General features: G+C 40.7%; 1 protein-coding gene across 2 annotated transcripts in view; it reads right to left on the bottom strand.

Moving 5' to 3' along the window:
* GAS6 (growth arrest specific 6) overlaps positions 1 to 15,871 on the bottom strand; it is a 92,342-nt gene that overhangs the window by 22,873 nt on the left and 53,598 nt on the right. For both annotated transcript variants that reach the window (XM_040336370.1, XM_040336369.1), the window contains exons 7-10: positions 8,910 to 9,035; positions 7,142 to 7,263; positions 4,733 to 4,851; positions 2,096 to 2,285 (exon numbers count right to left, since the gene is read on the bottom strand). In XM_040336370.1, the coding sequence (XP_040192304.1) occupies positions 2,096 to 2,285; positions 4,733 to 4,851; positions 7,142 to 7,263; positions 8,910 to 9,035 (557 nt within the window). The remainder of the gene's footprint in view (positions 1 to 2,095; positions 2,286 to 4,732; positions 4,852 to 7,141; positions 7,264 to 8,909; positions 9,036 to 15,871) is intronic.

Here is a 15,871-nt window from a genome sequence, read left to right on the forward strand (position 1 = left end):
TAGATAGATAGATAGATAGATAGATAGATAGATAGATAGATAGATAGAGATATAATAGATAGATAGATAGATAGATAGATAGATAGATAGATAGATAGATAGATAATAGATAGATATATAATCAATAGATAGATAGATATAGAATAGATAGATAGATAGATAGATAGATAGATAGATAGATAGATAGATAGATAGATAGATAAGAGATAAGATAGATAGATAGATAGATAGATAGATAGATAGATAGATAGATAGATAGATAGATAGATAGATAGATAGATAGATAGATAGATATATAATAGATAGATATAGATAGATAGATATATAATAGATAGATATAGATAGATAGATATAGATATAATAGATAGATAGATAGATAGATAATAGATAGATAGATAGATATAGATATAATAGATAGATAGATAGATAGATAGATAGATAGATTTGGAATAGAAAGAGAGAGATATAGGAGAGAGAGAGATGAGAGAATACAGACCTATACACACAGCATGAGCTGCAAGACTCTAGGAGGTTGCAGAGCTGGGGGCCCTCGTGTTACACATACTGGAGATGTGTAATAACACTAGCAGCCCCATCCAGATGTACTGTCCCCAGGAAATGTGCTAAAAGCTTCTCAGCCCTTCACTGTACTCTCCCCTCCTTCTACCTCCCAGATCCACTACACACAGGACACTGCTGCTGCACGTTCTGAGAGCACAACACAAGAGTTCTCTGCCTAATTACCTGCTAGCAGCTCAGTGAGATGTCCCGATGTTCAGACTAGCCAGGATGAGTCACTGAGAAAACCGGAAGTGATTGGCTGGTCCGATAAAAGCACCGCCCTAAGTCCTATGGACCAGCCAATCACTAACCACCTACAAGACACATCTAGCACAGAGTAGTTGTGCGAGCGCGGAGCTTTGCGCTCCGTGGGCAGTATAAAAGCCAGCCGATAGATTTGCTTGCGGCTTGCCCAATCTCACGATTTCGATGACATCATGCTTCCCACAGCACCTCGGTGGCCGGCGCTCCGCCCCCCCACACACACACACACTTAAAGGGACATGTTATAAAAAAAAAAAAAAAATAATTTTTTTTTTTTTTTCATTTTTTTTTTCCATTTTTTTTTTTTTCATTTTTTTTTTTTTGTTGATGAGTAGCTTTGGGGGGGCGGCGCCCCTGCGCCCACTATGGACGGGCCGCCACTGCCTGGGAGAACATTTCATAAAAAAATAGGTTCAAGATTGTGTAAATAACCTTGGTAAACAGGGTAAGGAATAGAATAGGAAATTCTCACCTTTAATTTAAAAAAAAAAAAAAAAAAAAAAGAGAAATTATGGCTACCCTAACATCCTCACAAATTCACTTTAAATTAGTCACTGACATCAGGAAACAACTGGATAAGCAGGTATGAGCTACCCTCCAACTTGCCTGACCTGCAAAAGATTTTTCCATAAAAATAGGCATACAGTTGTTTTCCATTGCAACAGACTACATTAGGAAATTGTCACTTTTAAAACTATGGGAAACTTTAAGCAACACTGGTCACATAAAAACAAACATGCAAATTCAGAATACAAGACTCTGAAACCTTTATATTTATTTAGTACAGAACACTGTTCTGTACTGGTAAAACTGTTGAAAGAATTAATTATCAATGTCATCTTTATAGAAAAGATATTCGTTTTTTTTTTGTGTAAAGACCTCCTTAAAGCTGAACTCCAGGAAAACCGCTAAATACACATACATGTAAATACAACGGGTCTTTTACCTGCCAAAGGATCTGGTGATTATGTTTTTCAATCGGTTAAACTAAAGATTAGTTCAATATAGGCATCCAAGTTTTTCCCTGTAAATTTTTCTAGCCTCATTCAATGTAAAATTATTGTATTTGGCTGTCAAAATAGTGGCTATCAAATGAAACGTCTTATTGGATACCATGCATTTTACATTGTTTATAACTTGGCATCCTAGCTTGCAGTTTATTATTGAGACACACCAAGACACCACTACTTCCAGCAAAGGTTAACTGCATGCAGGTCAAAGATGAATTGCCATTCCTGCCAAAGCAGGGTCCTACCTAAGAAATACTCACCGTTTGCCAAATACCGTGGTTTATGATTGGCCCACTGCTTGTTACTCGCCCAATCCCACCGTATTTCAGCTGTAATTCAAGCCTTCCATTACGCAGAGCTAGAACTATCCATGTACTGTCTTGATGGCCTCCAGCAAAGAACAGCACTCCTTCTGGATCAAACGTACGAAAATCGAACTCTGCCACAAGTCTAACAAAAAGAAATACATTTTGTCTTATTTATTCAAAATACAGTTGGGCGCACACAGCTACTTATCACAAACCAGCTTTCCCAAGTTTACAATGGGCAGAACAATGTAAAAATGACCTTCTATTTAGTTGACTAATGGAGTATCAGATCCTGTTGACCAGGTTTTACATGTATTCGATCACTGGCTATGCCAATATTCAGGATCCATGCAAACTATTATTTGGTTTTCCTCCTGCCTGTAAAAGCAGCCCAGTGTTATCCTATGCACATTAGGGTGTTTAGAGGGATATTTTCTTTAGAGGCAGAAAAAAACCCCATCACAAGAGTGTTTTTAAATGGAGTTTTCAGGCAGAAAAAAAAATGCTAAATGATCAAACACGCCTTAACCTGGCATTTTGGAGCATTTGACATTCTAATCTGTATATTGATTATAGTGAAAAATGTGGTGTTTTGGAAAAAAAAATTACTTATAAAAAGCAAAATGACCATAAACTCTCCTAAAACCTACTGTAAAATTAGCTACTATGAGAATTTGTACGCTGCTTTGTCTACTCCTAGTGCACATCGACCCTCAGTGTTTCATTTTGCTACAATTCTAGCATTTGTTAAAAACATAAAATAGAACAGTTTAGGAAAAATTGAAAATTTGAAAAGTACTGCCGTATTTTAGCCCCATGCACTTTATAACTAGGTTCAGGGCCGCCATCAGGGGGGTACAGGCAGTACACCTGTAAGGGGCCCGGAGGTCCCCAGGGGCCCGGATGGCAACTCCCCTTCAGCCAAACACTAACCACGAGTGAAAGAAAAGTTTTTGTGTTATTGATATTCTCTGAAAAATGGCCAAGTAATCAAGTTCTGCCAGGGTATGCAAACTTAGGAGCACAACTTTATATTATAATATATATTATATCATATACACACAGTATCTCACAAAAGTGTAAAATTGTCACTGGTCCCAAAAATGTGTCAAAAGTGTCCGATCTGTCTGTCGTAATATCGAGGTCCCCCAAAAAGGAAGGGGGTAAAACCTTCCGGGGCTGAAGTGGTTAAAAATATAAAAAATTAAAACCACCTCTTCCTCTCCCACAGCATACAAGCAAATTAATGTGTAGGTCCAGTGCATGTATGTATATAGAAATTGCACCACACATGTGAGGTATCGCCACAAACGTTACAGTGAGAGCATTTTCTGGGACCAGAATTCCTGGTAAACTCTAGAGAGATAACATGTACAGATTTTAAATCTGTACCATAGTTTGTCGCCATTTCATGCCAATTTTAAATCTTAACATGACTGGTATCCATGTACTTGACAGAACACCAGTTTTTTCTATTTTACCAAAATCTATAGTATTGTATGGTCTATGTATGCACTAAAATTCAAATGTATTTTGTATTTTTTCTGAAAATATGTGTGATAAATAGCAGCATCGCAAATATTGTGCAACATAAAAAATTGCAATGACCAACAATTTATTCTTCAGAGTTTCCGCTTTTAGAGTATGCACTTTGAGAGTTTAAAGCAATTTCTAGCAAAAAATACAAAGTTTAATATGTGTGCAAATAAAAAAATTGCCTTGGTAGACAAGTGGTTAATCATGGGTAATTTTGTGCATTTTAAATGCTGTCCTGAAGGACCCCTTTTCTTCTTGACTGGATTGATGCTACAGGCCTCAGACAAGGTTGAGATATGAAATGATGGCTTCATGTAGACTGGATGCCGAGTCCCTGGTTGCAGCAATGCTATTTGTTCTATGTACCTATTATTAGTTTATACATTATCTCATTTGTAGGTTTTGGCAAAAGAAAGCAGTGTTGCTGCATCATAGCTAAAATTTACTTTGCATGTGTTACAAGTTACACCTGTTGCCATGTTTTGCAAATTTCTAGCTGAAAATAAGCATCATTGAAGTTATTTTCTCATCAACCTGATCTGAGACTTCAAGTTCAAAATTCAAAAGGCCTATGTGCAGTGTCAGTGCAAGCTGCAAGCCAAAAAGGAGTGAGAAATCATAAAAAACACTAAAGTCATTATTCACAGTGTTAGGAAATTTTTCAGAAAAAGACATCAGGACTGTTTCCACAAACTGGGCCAACAAGTAGAAATTCTACAGCCAAATTTTAAGTCTGTTCTTACACGTGCCAGCATTTTCTTTCAACCTAATGGAGAAAGCTGAAAATGTCAAGCAATGTTTTTAAAAAGAAATCCAGATAAGGCTGGGGGCCAGGCGTGTATAAGCCAAACAGAGGAAAATTGAATAATCATATTAAAATATTAGGCGAGCAGTTATAGAGTAAAATCTGCAATTGCTGAAGTAATTCAAATGGCATTGAAGATACAATTTTTGTGATCTTCACAAGTAAATATGAAGGAAAAACTATAATGTAGGGCACCATATCCTGTCCCATGTCATAGAGACTCATCTTTAGGAGTGTATAAATCTCACCTGGTTGGTTGCTTCCTTTTAAAGCGAAGCTTGATCACAGGTGTACCACTGAACATCCTGCCAAGGTATAGGGATGTTTTACTTTTTTCCGTAGCAAATGGAACACATGGCATTATATCCTGTGAGCAGAAAGCAGTATAAGTACTCAATTGATAAGGATGCAAGAAACAGAATACTGGTCCTACAAAACAATTGATGGTATTTTGTGATCTTCACAATTATTGTGAGCCCTAGCAACCCTTATGCCGCGTACACACGATCATTTTTCGGCATGGAAAAAAACATAATTTTACGGCATTTAGAAAAAACTAAGTTTTTCCAACTTCATTATTAAAACGACGTTGCCCACACACCATCGTTTTAAAAAAATGATCTAGCAAAGCGCAGTGACGTTCAACACGTACGATGGCACTATAAAGGGGAAGTTCCATGCGTATGACGCCACCCTTGGGGCTGCTTTAGCTGATTCTGTGTTGGTAAAAGACGATTTGCACTTTTCTGTCTGTTACAGCGTGATGAATGTGCTTACTCCATTACGAATGGTAGTTTTACCCGAACGAGCGCACCCGTCTCATAACTTGCTTCTGAGCATGCGCAGGTTTTTAACGTCGTTTTAGCCTTCACACGATCATTTTTTACAACCCGAAAAACAACATTGTTTAAAACGTCGTTAAAAAAATGCAGCATGTTCGAAAAAAAAAAAAAAAAAAAAACGTTTTTCAGAACCCGAAAAAATGATAAAACGCAGTTTTTTTTTATGCTGAAAAATGATCGTGTGTACGCAGCATTAGAACAAGCTACATTTACTGCTATCTCTATGAATTGCTGAAGGTTAGTAGCAGTAGAACCAAAGAAACAAGCAGGCTTATTAAAAAATAAAATAAAAAAAATATATATGTCTTTCCTATTGTTCCCCAACTGCAATGTACTTTTGCTACCGACAACTCAAACTCTAATGCCGCGTACACACGATCGATTTCCGTCATGTAAAAAATAAGTTTTTCAGCCTCTAGAAAAAACGCTTTTTTTTCCAACTTCATCATTAAAACGACGTTGCCCACCCACGGTCGTTAAAAAAAAATGCTCTAGCAAAGCGCGGTGACGTACAACACGTAAGACGGCATTATAAAGGGGCAGTTCCATGTGGATGACGCCACCCTTTGCGCTGCTTTAGCTGATTTTGTGTTAGTAAAAGACGATTTGCGCTTTTCTGTCTGTTACAGCGTGATGAATGTGCTATCTCCATTACGAACGCTAGTTTTACCAGAGCAAGCGCTCCCGTCTCATAACTTGCTTCTGAGCATGCACAGGTTTTTCACGTCGTTTTAGCCCACACGCGATCATTTTTTACAACCCGAAAAATGTCATAGTTTAAAACATCGTTAAAAAATTCATTTTTTTTCTTGTCATTTTTCAGAACCTGAAAAATGTGAAGCCCACACACGATTGTTTTAAATGACATTTTTTAAGAACGATCGTGTGTACACGGCATAAGACCTTATCAAATATGTCTCTTTACAGATGGTGTATTCACTATTAATAAAGGATTATATAATGAGGTGTAGAGATGGGATCTGTGAAATTGCATCGAATCCCATAAAAAAGAAACATATCTCATGTGTTAGCCAGAAGTACCATCACTATATCAATGACACGTTGATATACAGGGCCCCATTTACACCTGAGTGACATTGCAGCATTGCGTGTTTAGCATTATTTCTGTACGTTTTTGGAGTGGCACCATTCAAGTGGGCCTCTCTCTTTCCAAAAACATGCTAAAGAAAGTCATGTACCAAATTTTGTCACCGAGTCAAGCACGTTTTGCAATGGGCGTTTTTGTGCATTTTTCAAGTGTTTTGTTGCTTGGAAACTCATGACTGCTGCCTGTATTTGGGAAGAAATTAAGAAATAATGGCACTGCAAGTGCATTGCATGCTTTTTGCGCAATTTGAAATGCGGGTAGAAAAACACATGTTTCATGCCTGTGTTTCTACTACACCTAGATTTGAGTGGGACCTACTCAGGAATACACTTAAAGCCTCGCCATACAGAAATGTCTCTTTATGGAGAGTTCTATTTACAAATACATTTTCAGAAGCCCCCTTTCTAGTATTAATGCACATACACTCTTCCCTGTACATGTTTTTTCTGTATTGAAATCCATCAAATATGTACCTCCATATGACTGAAAAAGTGCAAGGCATTTTAAAAAGCATTTACTAAAAAAATAAAATAAAAAATAAAATAATTATATATATATATATATATATATATATATATATATATATATATATATATATATATATATATATATATATAGCCACATTTCTCTTAGAAGTTACCTTAATAGACCTATTGCTATAGCAAACTCTAATACAGTATTTTGATACTGTGATGGCAAAGTTATACCTCACAAGTGCTCATGTCATGTGATAATTTCACCCCTCCTCGTCCATCACAGTGGCATGAATAACTACCCGGTGCATTGAGACAGGTTTGTTCACAGCGTTTCTCTACACATTCATCTACATCTGTAATGAAAAAGCAGTGATCCAGAAAAAAAAAAAATACACAATATAGTACAATTACTATTAATATTAATGAATATAACAACAAATATTAGGAACTGGAATGAAAATAGATGGTTGATGCAGAAAAGCAAAAGGTTTTTTTTTTTTTTGTAAAAACAATAATTAGCCTTAGTGCTTACATAATGTGAAAGTACAAAAAAACACTAGAAAATTATTACTGCTGTTTAAATCTGAATTTAATGATCCTTTTCCTCCAATTTGAAAAGGGAAACTTTAGTAAAATCTGTAAAATCCTTTTCTAGGTATATAGCACAGAACACAGGCTGGAGAACTCTATGGCACTCTTTGGAATTCAATCTTGCCTTTGTACAACAAATGTGGGTGAGGGTGAGAGATTCAGGTGCCTTAATACTGTAGGTACATAAATACGGATACTCCATCCTCGGTGCAGCTGAGCCCCCTTCCCATCACTGATGTCACACAAGCAACACAGTGGTTAAAGAATTTAGCAGCTTGGTGGACAGAGCCTAAATGGAGAATCAGAGACACGAGTTCCCCATTGGGTCCACTTCACTTGTGACTGAAAGCAGGCAGTGGGCAGATTCCTTAGTCAATAGTCAGCCTGCTACTGGCTATGGGATCCACCTACTGCCTGTTGACAAATCACTTTTGCTCTTAGCTTCCCCATCAAGCTCCATCCACTGTCAGCATCACTGGTTGTTCATATCCTTTTGACTCTCCTGAGAATGGCACTGGAACACTTTTAGAGCCTCTCTAGGCCATGTACAAGAAGATTTCAGTCCATGTGGTCAAAAATCCTGAGTGGAGGTGCCCCAACTGATGAAGCTGAGGAAGACTCAGATGAAGAAGACCCTGTACCTATAGGGGTACCAGGCTCCAGACTACAGACACAAATTCTCAGAGGAGATACCAAATAGAAGCCCTAGGGGACTATGGGCTGAGGTCACTTATAGCAGCAGGACTGTTGCCTTTATGCCTATGTGCAGACATGTTGGAAATCGGAGTTCCATGAGGTACTTGAATTCAGGAGCAGCAGAAGGATGGCGATTTGTCTATGTTGAATGGGGATTTAATGCATGTGCACTCAACACGCCAAGCAACAGATGATGCCCATTCTCAATTCCTCAATGTTAACCCCTGCTGCGGCAAAACCATCAGTGGCAAGGAAATTTAAAAAGGCCCCAGCAGTACAGATAGTGAGGTAGCTCCTGGTGCTGCAATTTGTCCGGTCTTACTCATGAAAGTAAGCCTTCAGCGATTGGGTAATGCTGTGCAGCTGTGAGATTGCTATGAACCTTGAAAGTGATCCATGGCTAACTTTTACCAGTAGACTCCTAAAGTGACATTCAAGAAGAGATCTTCCCTTCCTCATATGACTTGGACAAGTGCCAGGGCCCACTGGAATCACTGCCTGACTTCAAGCAGTATTTTTGGTCCTTTAATTTGGAACAGGAATTTTCCAAAAAGATGTAAAGTCTCTGTACACAATTAACCTGGTACACTTTCTGCTGTACTGCAGTAGAAAGAACCTGTGGGAGAGGTTTTTAAATGAACTATAATGGCTCCATAATAACAAATATTCTAATGTCTGTGCAATGAAGACTACCCATACTGCTTTAGCTTACCCTGACAACTTTTCGTCACTTCATTATAAATGAACCCTTCTTCACAAATACAGGTGTAGGAATTGGGCAAATTTTTACATAGTGCTGTTCCGCAGATATCCGGTGATACCATGCACTCATCAATATCTGCAAAAAAAAGATTAAAGTAGTTAAATTTAATTACTTTAAATAAACAGACAAAAAGTCAGAAAATAAGGTCTACAGAATACCTAACCTTTCTGCAGTATCAGCCTCCATCTCACAACAAAGGCAGTTACATTTGTTATATTGGTCTGGTATATAAAATACTGGCTTACTTTCAATCCACTTCAGTAGGCTCCCAGATAAAGTAGAATCTGATATTTAGCCCTTTAACCAAAATATATTTTTTTTACAGACTCCGGAAATTTAGAGGGCCTGGAAAGGTGCTCAATAACTACCATTTCCTACTGAAAGAAGAAAGCCCTTTAGAAGTAGGCAATAATGCGAAATATTAAATCAGGGCACAAACTATTTTTTTCACTTCTACCTCTCCTCATCAACATCTCAAATACCGTGATGTGAACTATGGCAATGGGATAAATGTAGCCAAAGGCATTCAGGTTCCTTTACATTTAGATGTCAAGAGCCACCCCACCATCAGAAGTCGAGTCCCCCACGCTCCCTTACTTCACAGTGTACCCCCCTTTCCTTATGCGGCTGCTGGGAAGAAGCTGGATACATTGATTAAAAGCAGAAAGTAGTGGTCTGAAGTAGGACCAGAGGAGGGCTGGAGCTCTCCTGCAGCTGCAAGAGAGGTGCGAAGGCCACATGAAATGGCCTGGATTCGGCCCGTGGGCCTTGTGTTTGACACCTGTGTTCTAAAATACCCAGGGAAAAACGTGAGGCTGACTAAATTATCCAGGGCACCAAAATATATAAGCAATAGATAGAAACCACAGCAAAGGAAGGCATAAAACTGCTGCCCATAATTTGAACTTCATGGGGCAGAATTACAAAATGCAGTATGACCATATTACAAGGGGTGGATTTAGAAGAGATTCTACCCACAGTAACCTCAGTTGGTGAAAGATGTAACATAAATTAAAAAAAAGAGGGGGCTGCTTTGCCCTTTTTAAAATCCAACTCGCAACAATTACATTTGAACACAAATTTGATACAAAGTCACTCTGAGAATATAATTTTTTTATTTATTTTTTTAAATCGGATTACTCTCTATGGGGCAGCACAGTCAGTTTCATAATTTCAATAAATGAAACCCAGAAGGTGCAACACATTCAGTTATATGGTATGGCTGCTTACACACATTGTTTGCCCAATAGGTAGTATAACTAATGCAAGGGTATATGGACAGTTTGTTTCAGTTATTCCTAAAAATACCAAATACGTTTAAAGTATGTCACTCTTATGTATTGGGAAGCAATAAAGCGCTTTAATCTCAAAGCTAAATCTGTGGACTAAAGGCATTTGTAAGTAATTATGTTGGTTTTAAATATTGGTTTGTTGCTTGGGAATCATGCTGGTGCTTTGGATACAGGAGAGGCTGAATAGATACATGTCCAGTCTTGTTCTGTATAGCAATGCATGGAAGGAGAACAGTGTGTGCTGAAACTGCAGGAGTGCTGGCCTTGAGTATCTTCATAGTCATGTACACCACTACAAACCTCAATCCTCTCTCCAGCCCACAAAACAGCCTACCAATGAAAATACATTACTGGCCAATGTAATTGAAACTCTAAGAAAATCTTACATTTCTTAAACTTATTGGTTGCCAAGGAGAAACAGCAGTGCTGGCAAGAAGTACAATCCAGTTTTTTGCTTTTTTTCTCTTTTGATATGCATACATGACTATAACGTTAAGCAATTCTTCTCTGCTTAGGATGATTTTTTTCTCTTTTTTTTTTAACAAGTCAGGCTTGCTTTAATTAAAAAAATTGAGCTCAATGGAATGAGAGCTCATGGCAATCCTTCCAAGTCAGGACACACACTTATAATATGTATTAAGAAACCACATTAATAGGAGGTGGCTCTTTCATTCATCCACCTGTCCTCCATTCATAAAGTGCTTTTTATAGATGGAAGCTATAAAAAAGCAGGGGGGGGGCATAAAGAGGAGGAAATCATTGGCACTCTTAATGAGTGCCTGTGACAGGTCCAATAGCTGTAATAACTCCTGCTGTGGGGGTCACTGGGAGGGGAATGGCAGGAGGACAGACGGTTACCACTAGGACAGCCGGCACCAGCATGAGGGACACGTCTCATTAAACATAAGTACCGTCTTTATGCTGATTTTTTATTTTATTTAAATAAACTGCGTCGTTTAAGGACTGCAGACTCCAGTGATGGACAGGAACCTTGGCTGTGACAAGAAACCGCTGCCCTGTTCACTTTAAGAGCTGGTTCACACAGCGGCAGGGCTGTCTTAATGAGAGGGCACACCTGGGCACTGCCCAGGGCCCCAGCGGCATGGGGGGAGACAGCAGATGTTCCTTGAGCCCACGCTGCCCCGAAATTGGGGGCCCCGTGATGGCACTGAGAGTGATGGATAAACAGGGGAGGCAGGCTGGCAGCAGTGCGCCGTGCAGAACGATCCCCATTATTTCACAGCCAGGAGGGAGGGGCAGTGACCCCGCCCCATGCAGCTTGAATGCTTGGGACTCGAAGGAAGGGATGTAGAGAGGCCACAGTGTAGCGGTATCAGGGATGTAGTGGGGTCACAGTACAAGGGGTAGACATGTGCGGTTCGTTTAGCAAGAATCGGAAATTTGTACGAATTTCCAAAAATTCATACATTCGGAAGCATCCGAAATCCAAATCGCTATGCTTCAGAATTTTACAAAATACGAAATTTCGTTGACGAATGTCGGATACAAATTTCTTACAGAACGGGTCAAATGTTCGTTAACTTTTTGTAACAATTACGAACATTCGTTATGATTAATAAGCAATCGGATGAAGACACTGTGATGGGGAAACCTGATGGATGAAGACACAGTGATGGAAGAACCTGATGGATGAAGACACAGTGATGGATGGGGATGCCTGATGAAGACACTGATGGAAGAACCTGATGGATGAAGACACTGATGGAAAAACCTGATGGATGAAGACACTGATGGAAAAACCTGATGGATGAAGACACTGATGGAAAAACCTGATGGATGGGGACACCTGATGGATGAAGACACTGTGATGGAAGAACCTGATGGATGAAGACACAGTGATGGATGGGGATGCCTGATGAAGACACTGATGGAAGAACCTGATGGATGAAGACACTGATGGAAAAACCTGATGGATGAAGACACTGATGGAAAAACCTGATGGATGGGGACACCTGATGGATGAAGACACTGTGATGGAAGAACCTGATGGATGAAGACACTGATGGATGAAGACACAGTGACGGAAGAACCTGATGGATGAAGACACTGTGACGGAAGAACCTGATGGATGAAGACACTGTGACGGAAGAACCTGATGGATGAAGACACTGTGACGGAAGAACCTGATGGATGAAGACACAGTGATGGAAGAACCTGATGGATGGGGATGCCTGATGGATGAAGACACTTTGATGGGGAATCCTGAAGGATGGGGACACTGATAAGGACAATCTGAAAGGGAACACGGTCATGGGGACACCCGATGGATGAAGACAATTTGATGGGGAAACCTGATGGATGTGGACACTGTCATGGGGGAACTTGATAAATGGGGACACCTGATGGGAGGGTACACCGTCATGGGGAAACCTTGTGGATGAAGAAACTGTGATGGAAGAACCTGATGGATGGGGAACCTGATGGATGAAGACACTGTAATGGGGAACCTGATGGATGAAGGCACTGTGATGGGGAACCCGATGGATGAAGACACCGATGGGAGTGCCTGATGGATAAAGACACCGTAATGGGGAACCTGATGGATGAAGACACTGTGATGGAAGAACCTGATGGATGAAGACACTGATGGAAGAACCTGATGGATGAAGACACTGTGATGGAAGAACCTGATGGATGAAGATACTTTGATGTAGAAACCTGATGGATGGGGATGCTTGATGGAAGAACCTGATGGATGGAGACACTGTGATGGGGACAATGTAATAAGGCACACCTAATGGATGAAGACACAGTGATAGGAGACAGCTGATGCACGTGGACACTGATGGGTAATCCTGAAAGTTGGGGACACTGCGATAGGGACAATGTGATAGGGACATCTGATGTATGGGGATGCTGTGACTCCCGATGCAGGCTGGTAGGGGCCCCAGTGTATTACGTTGTCCAGGGGCCCATGATGCTATTAAGATGGCCCTGCACAGGGGCGGCTTTAAAGTCACCCGACTCTGAAGCCACCCCGTACAGGGCGACTTCAGCGCGGCTTGCAACATGACTTCTGTATAGAAGTCAATGCAAGTCGTTCCTATTAGAATAGCTTCACTGTACAGAATGGAGCACGACTTGTCAGTCTTAAACCCAAGTTTATTTAAAAAAAAAACATCAGCACACAGGACATTACTATCAGTGTGATGTATCCCTTCTGCTACTGGCTCCTGCTTTATTTAAAACCTTCCATCCTCTAACCAGCCCCCACCACCATAAACATCTGGTGCAGTGGGGGTTAATAGAGCCAAATAACCTGCAACAGGCACTCATCAAGAGTACCAACTATGCCCACCTCCACCATTCACAGAAGCTGTACTATAGCTTCCACAAAGGAAAAGTGATCTATGAATTGAGGAAGCAGCTCTTTTCACGTGCTTATCCTCCATTCATGGGTTGCTTTTCATTCAGAGGCTATAGTACAGCTTCAATAAATGAAGAAGGTGGTAGGAAAGGCAGGCATTGTTGGGCACTCTTGATGAGTGCATATGACATGTCCTTCGGCTCTATTAACACCTACCACACTTAAAGATTACAGCAGCATGGTTGGGTGTGGGAGGAATCGGAGAAGGAAGATTAAGCATGAGCCTGCAGCACAAAGAGCACATTGCATTAATAGTAAGTAATGTCGCTTTTGCTGTTTTTTTTTTTTTAAATGGGACATTTTGGCTTGTTACATACTTCTATTTTACAAAACAATACTGTATTTGCATTATTTGAAAATGCATTGGTTTCTAGGAGTTCTGTAAGATTTTCTAATTACTTGTGCCGATTCCGAAAGCAGGTATCAAACTCCCCCCTCTGCATCTCATCATGCTGCCACTATCAACATCCAGTGTGGTTGCTAGTCATTTGTTCATTGTGACAGCTTGTCTCAGTAAACCGTACTAAAAGTAAATATAAAATATTCTTGCAGGAGCTCAAGCTGTTTTTTTCCTTTCCACAGCTGTTCTGCCTGATCAGTTTGTTACACTTTATGGGAATTTGCTACAGTACACATTTAATACATGGTTATAATAATAAAAACTCCCTTCCCCTCCCAGAAAGGAGATCACCCTGCTTGTTTGTCTTTTGTTCTAAGAGTTGGCGTTTCAAGTGCATCTCAAGGATAGAGTAGAGAAAGGTTATCAACAAAGTCAGGCTTTTATTGATGTCAGTTTCCCTGCTGCAGAGATTTATCCTCTATTTGGGGCAAGCCGGCACCGGGGGGAGGGGGGGGGGTCGAGCGCGGTCGGTGGAGTGGCACGAGGTGACCTACCTGACACGCATACCCTGACCTACGTGTGTGTACACACACTGACATAACCTACATACACTGACCTGACCTGTCCTGCATACACTGACCTGACCCACTGACCTGAATATGAATTTTTCAAGAACAGACAGGTGAACCTATATGAAGAGCTTTTACAAGTAATATCATTTAAAAAAAGATCAGCAACAGCTCCACACAGTGCACTGACCTACCTTAGCAGCCTCAGCATTGGTGTGCGGTCACAGCAGGGCAGGCACTGGCAGTCAGAGAGGAGCCGAGGAGAGCCACCCGCCTGAGCGGGGATGTGGTGACGCGGCCAAATTGTAATTCCCGCCGCTGAGCCTGTAGCACCTATGATGGACGTCACACGTCCCGCCATTGGCGCTGCAGGCTCCAGAAGGCGGGGCACCATCCGATCACATTGTTAGCCGCAAGCCGAGCGTCTGGGAGTCAGGACCAATCTGATGCTGAAAGTGGCCGAGTGCCGCCAGTGCCGAGTGTCGCCGAGTACGGCACTCGGCCACCTGGGCTCGGGGCCAACAATGTGATCGGATGCGGCATAGACTCTGGGCTTTTCGGGGACCCATTCAGGGCTCCAGGCCCCCAAGCCACGCCCTTGTCCATGACAAATGGTAATTATTATCACCCTGGGCTAAAAGGGAGGATAACATCCCAAATTTTGAGTTGTTACTAAAACAAAAATAGAGTGTAAATCTTCCAATAGGGACACTGCCATAAGTGAAAACTGCCTAAAAGATTTCCGTCACTTTGCAGACATTTCATTTTATCTGCAGTCGGGCCCAAGGCTCAGAAGGTGAAGGGAAATCATCACAATGGAAAACAGAAAGAAAAAGAAAAAGAAAAAGAAAAAGAATAAAAAACAAAAACAAAAAAAAAAGGGGGGAATATTAAACAGCATTTCCAGGCATGTGATATTAAGAGGTAGTATGTTTGTTTTTTTTTTAATCATACTTTCCTAGGTGCATCTGTCCTCCTCTGTTTCTAAGGCTGAGAGATCAAACACCACCAATCGTTCAGTTCTCCCAGTCGCCCTCAATAGAGAGCCATGGCTGTCCAGCTCTGTTCTGCTCCCCCAACACACTCACTGGAGCGCTGGGCTGAGGAGGGGTGGAAGCAGTTGGCTCAGGCTCTCAGAAGCTCCCCAAAGTTCATTTGGCTTTATTTCTGTTGATCACATGAGTGCAGTTTGTTCTCCACTCTCGTGAGCCATTTTCAGGGTCACAGGGTGCACGTTAGTGAAGGAAAAAGTTTGTCTGGGCCAACTTAAAGTGAATGTAAACCTGGACATCAGCTTTAAGGAGGGTGGTTGGGGGTAGCAA

The sequence above is a fragment of the Rana temporaria genome, chromosome 2, assembly GCF_905171775.1.
Source record: "Rana temporaria chromosome 2, aRanTem1.1, whole genome shotgun sequence".
In the NCBI taxonomy this organism is placed as follows: domain Eukaryota; kingdom Metazoa; phylum Chordata; class Amphibia; order Anura; family Ranidae; genus Rana; species Rana temporaria.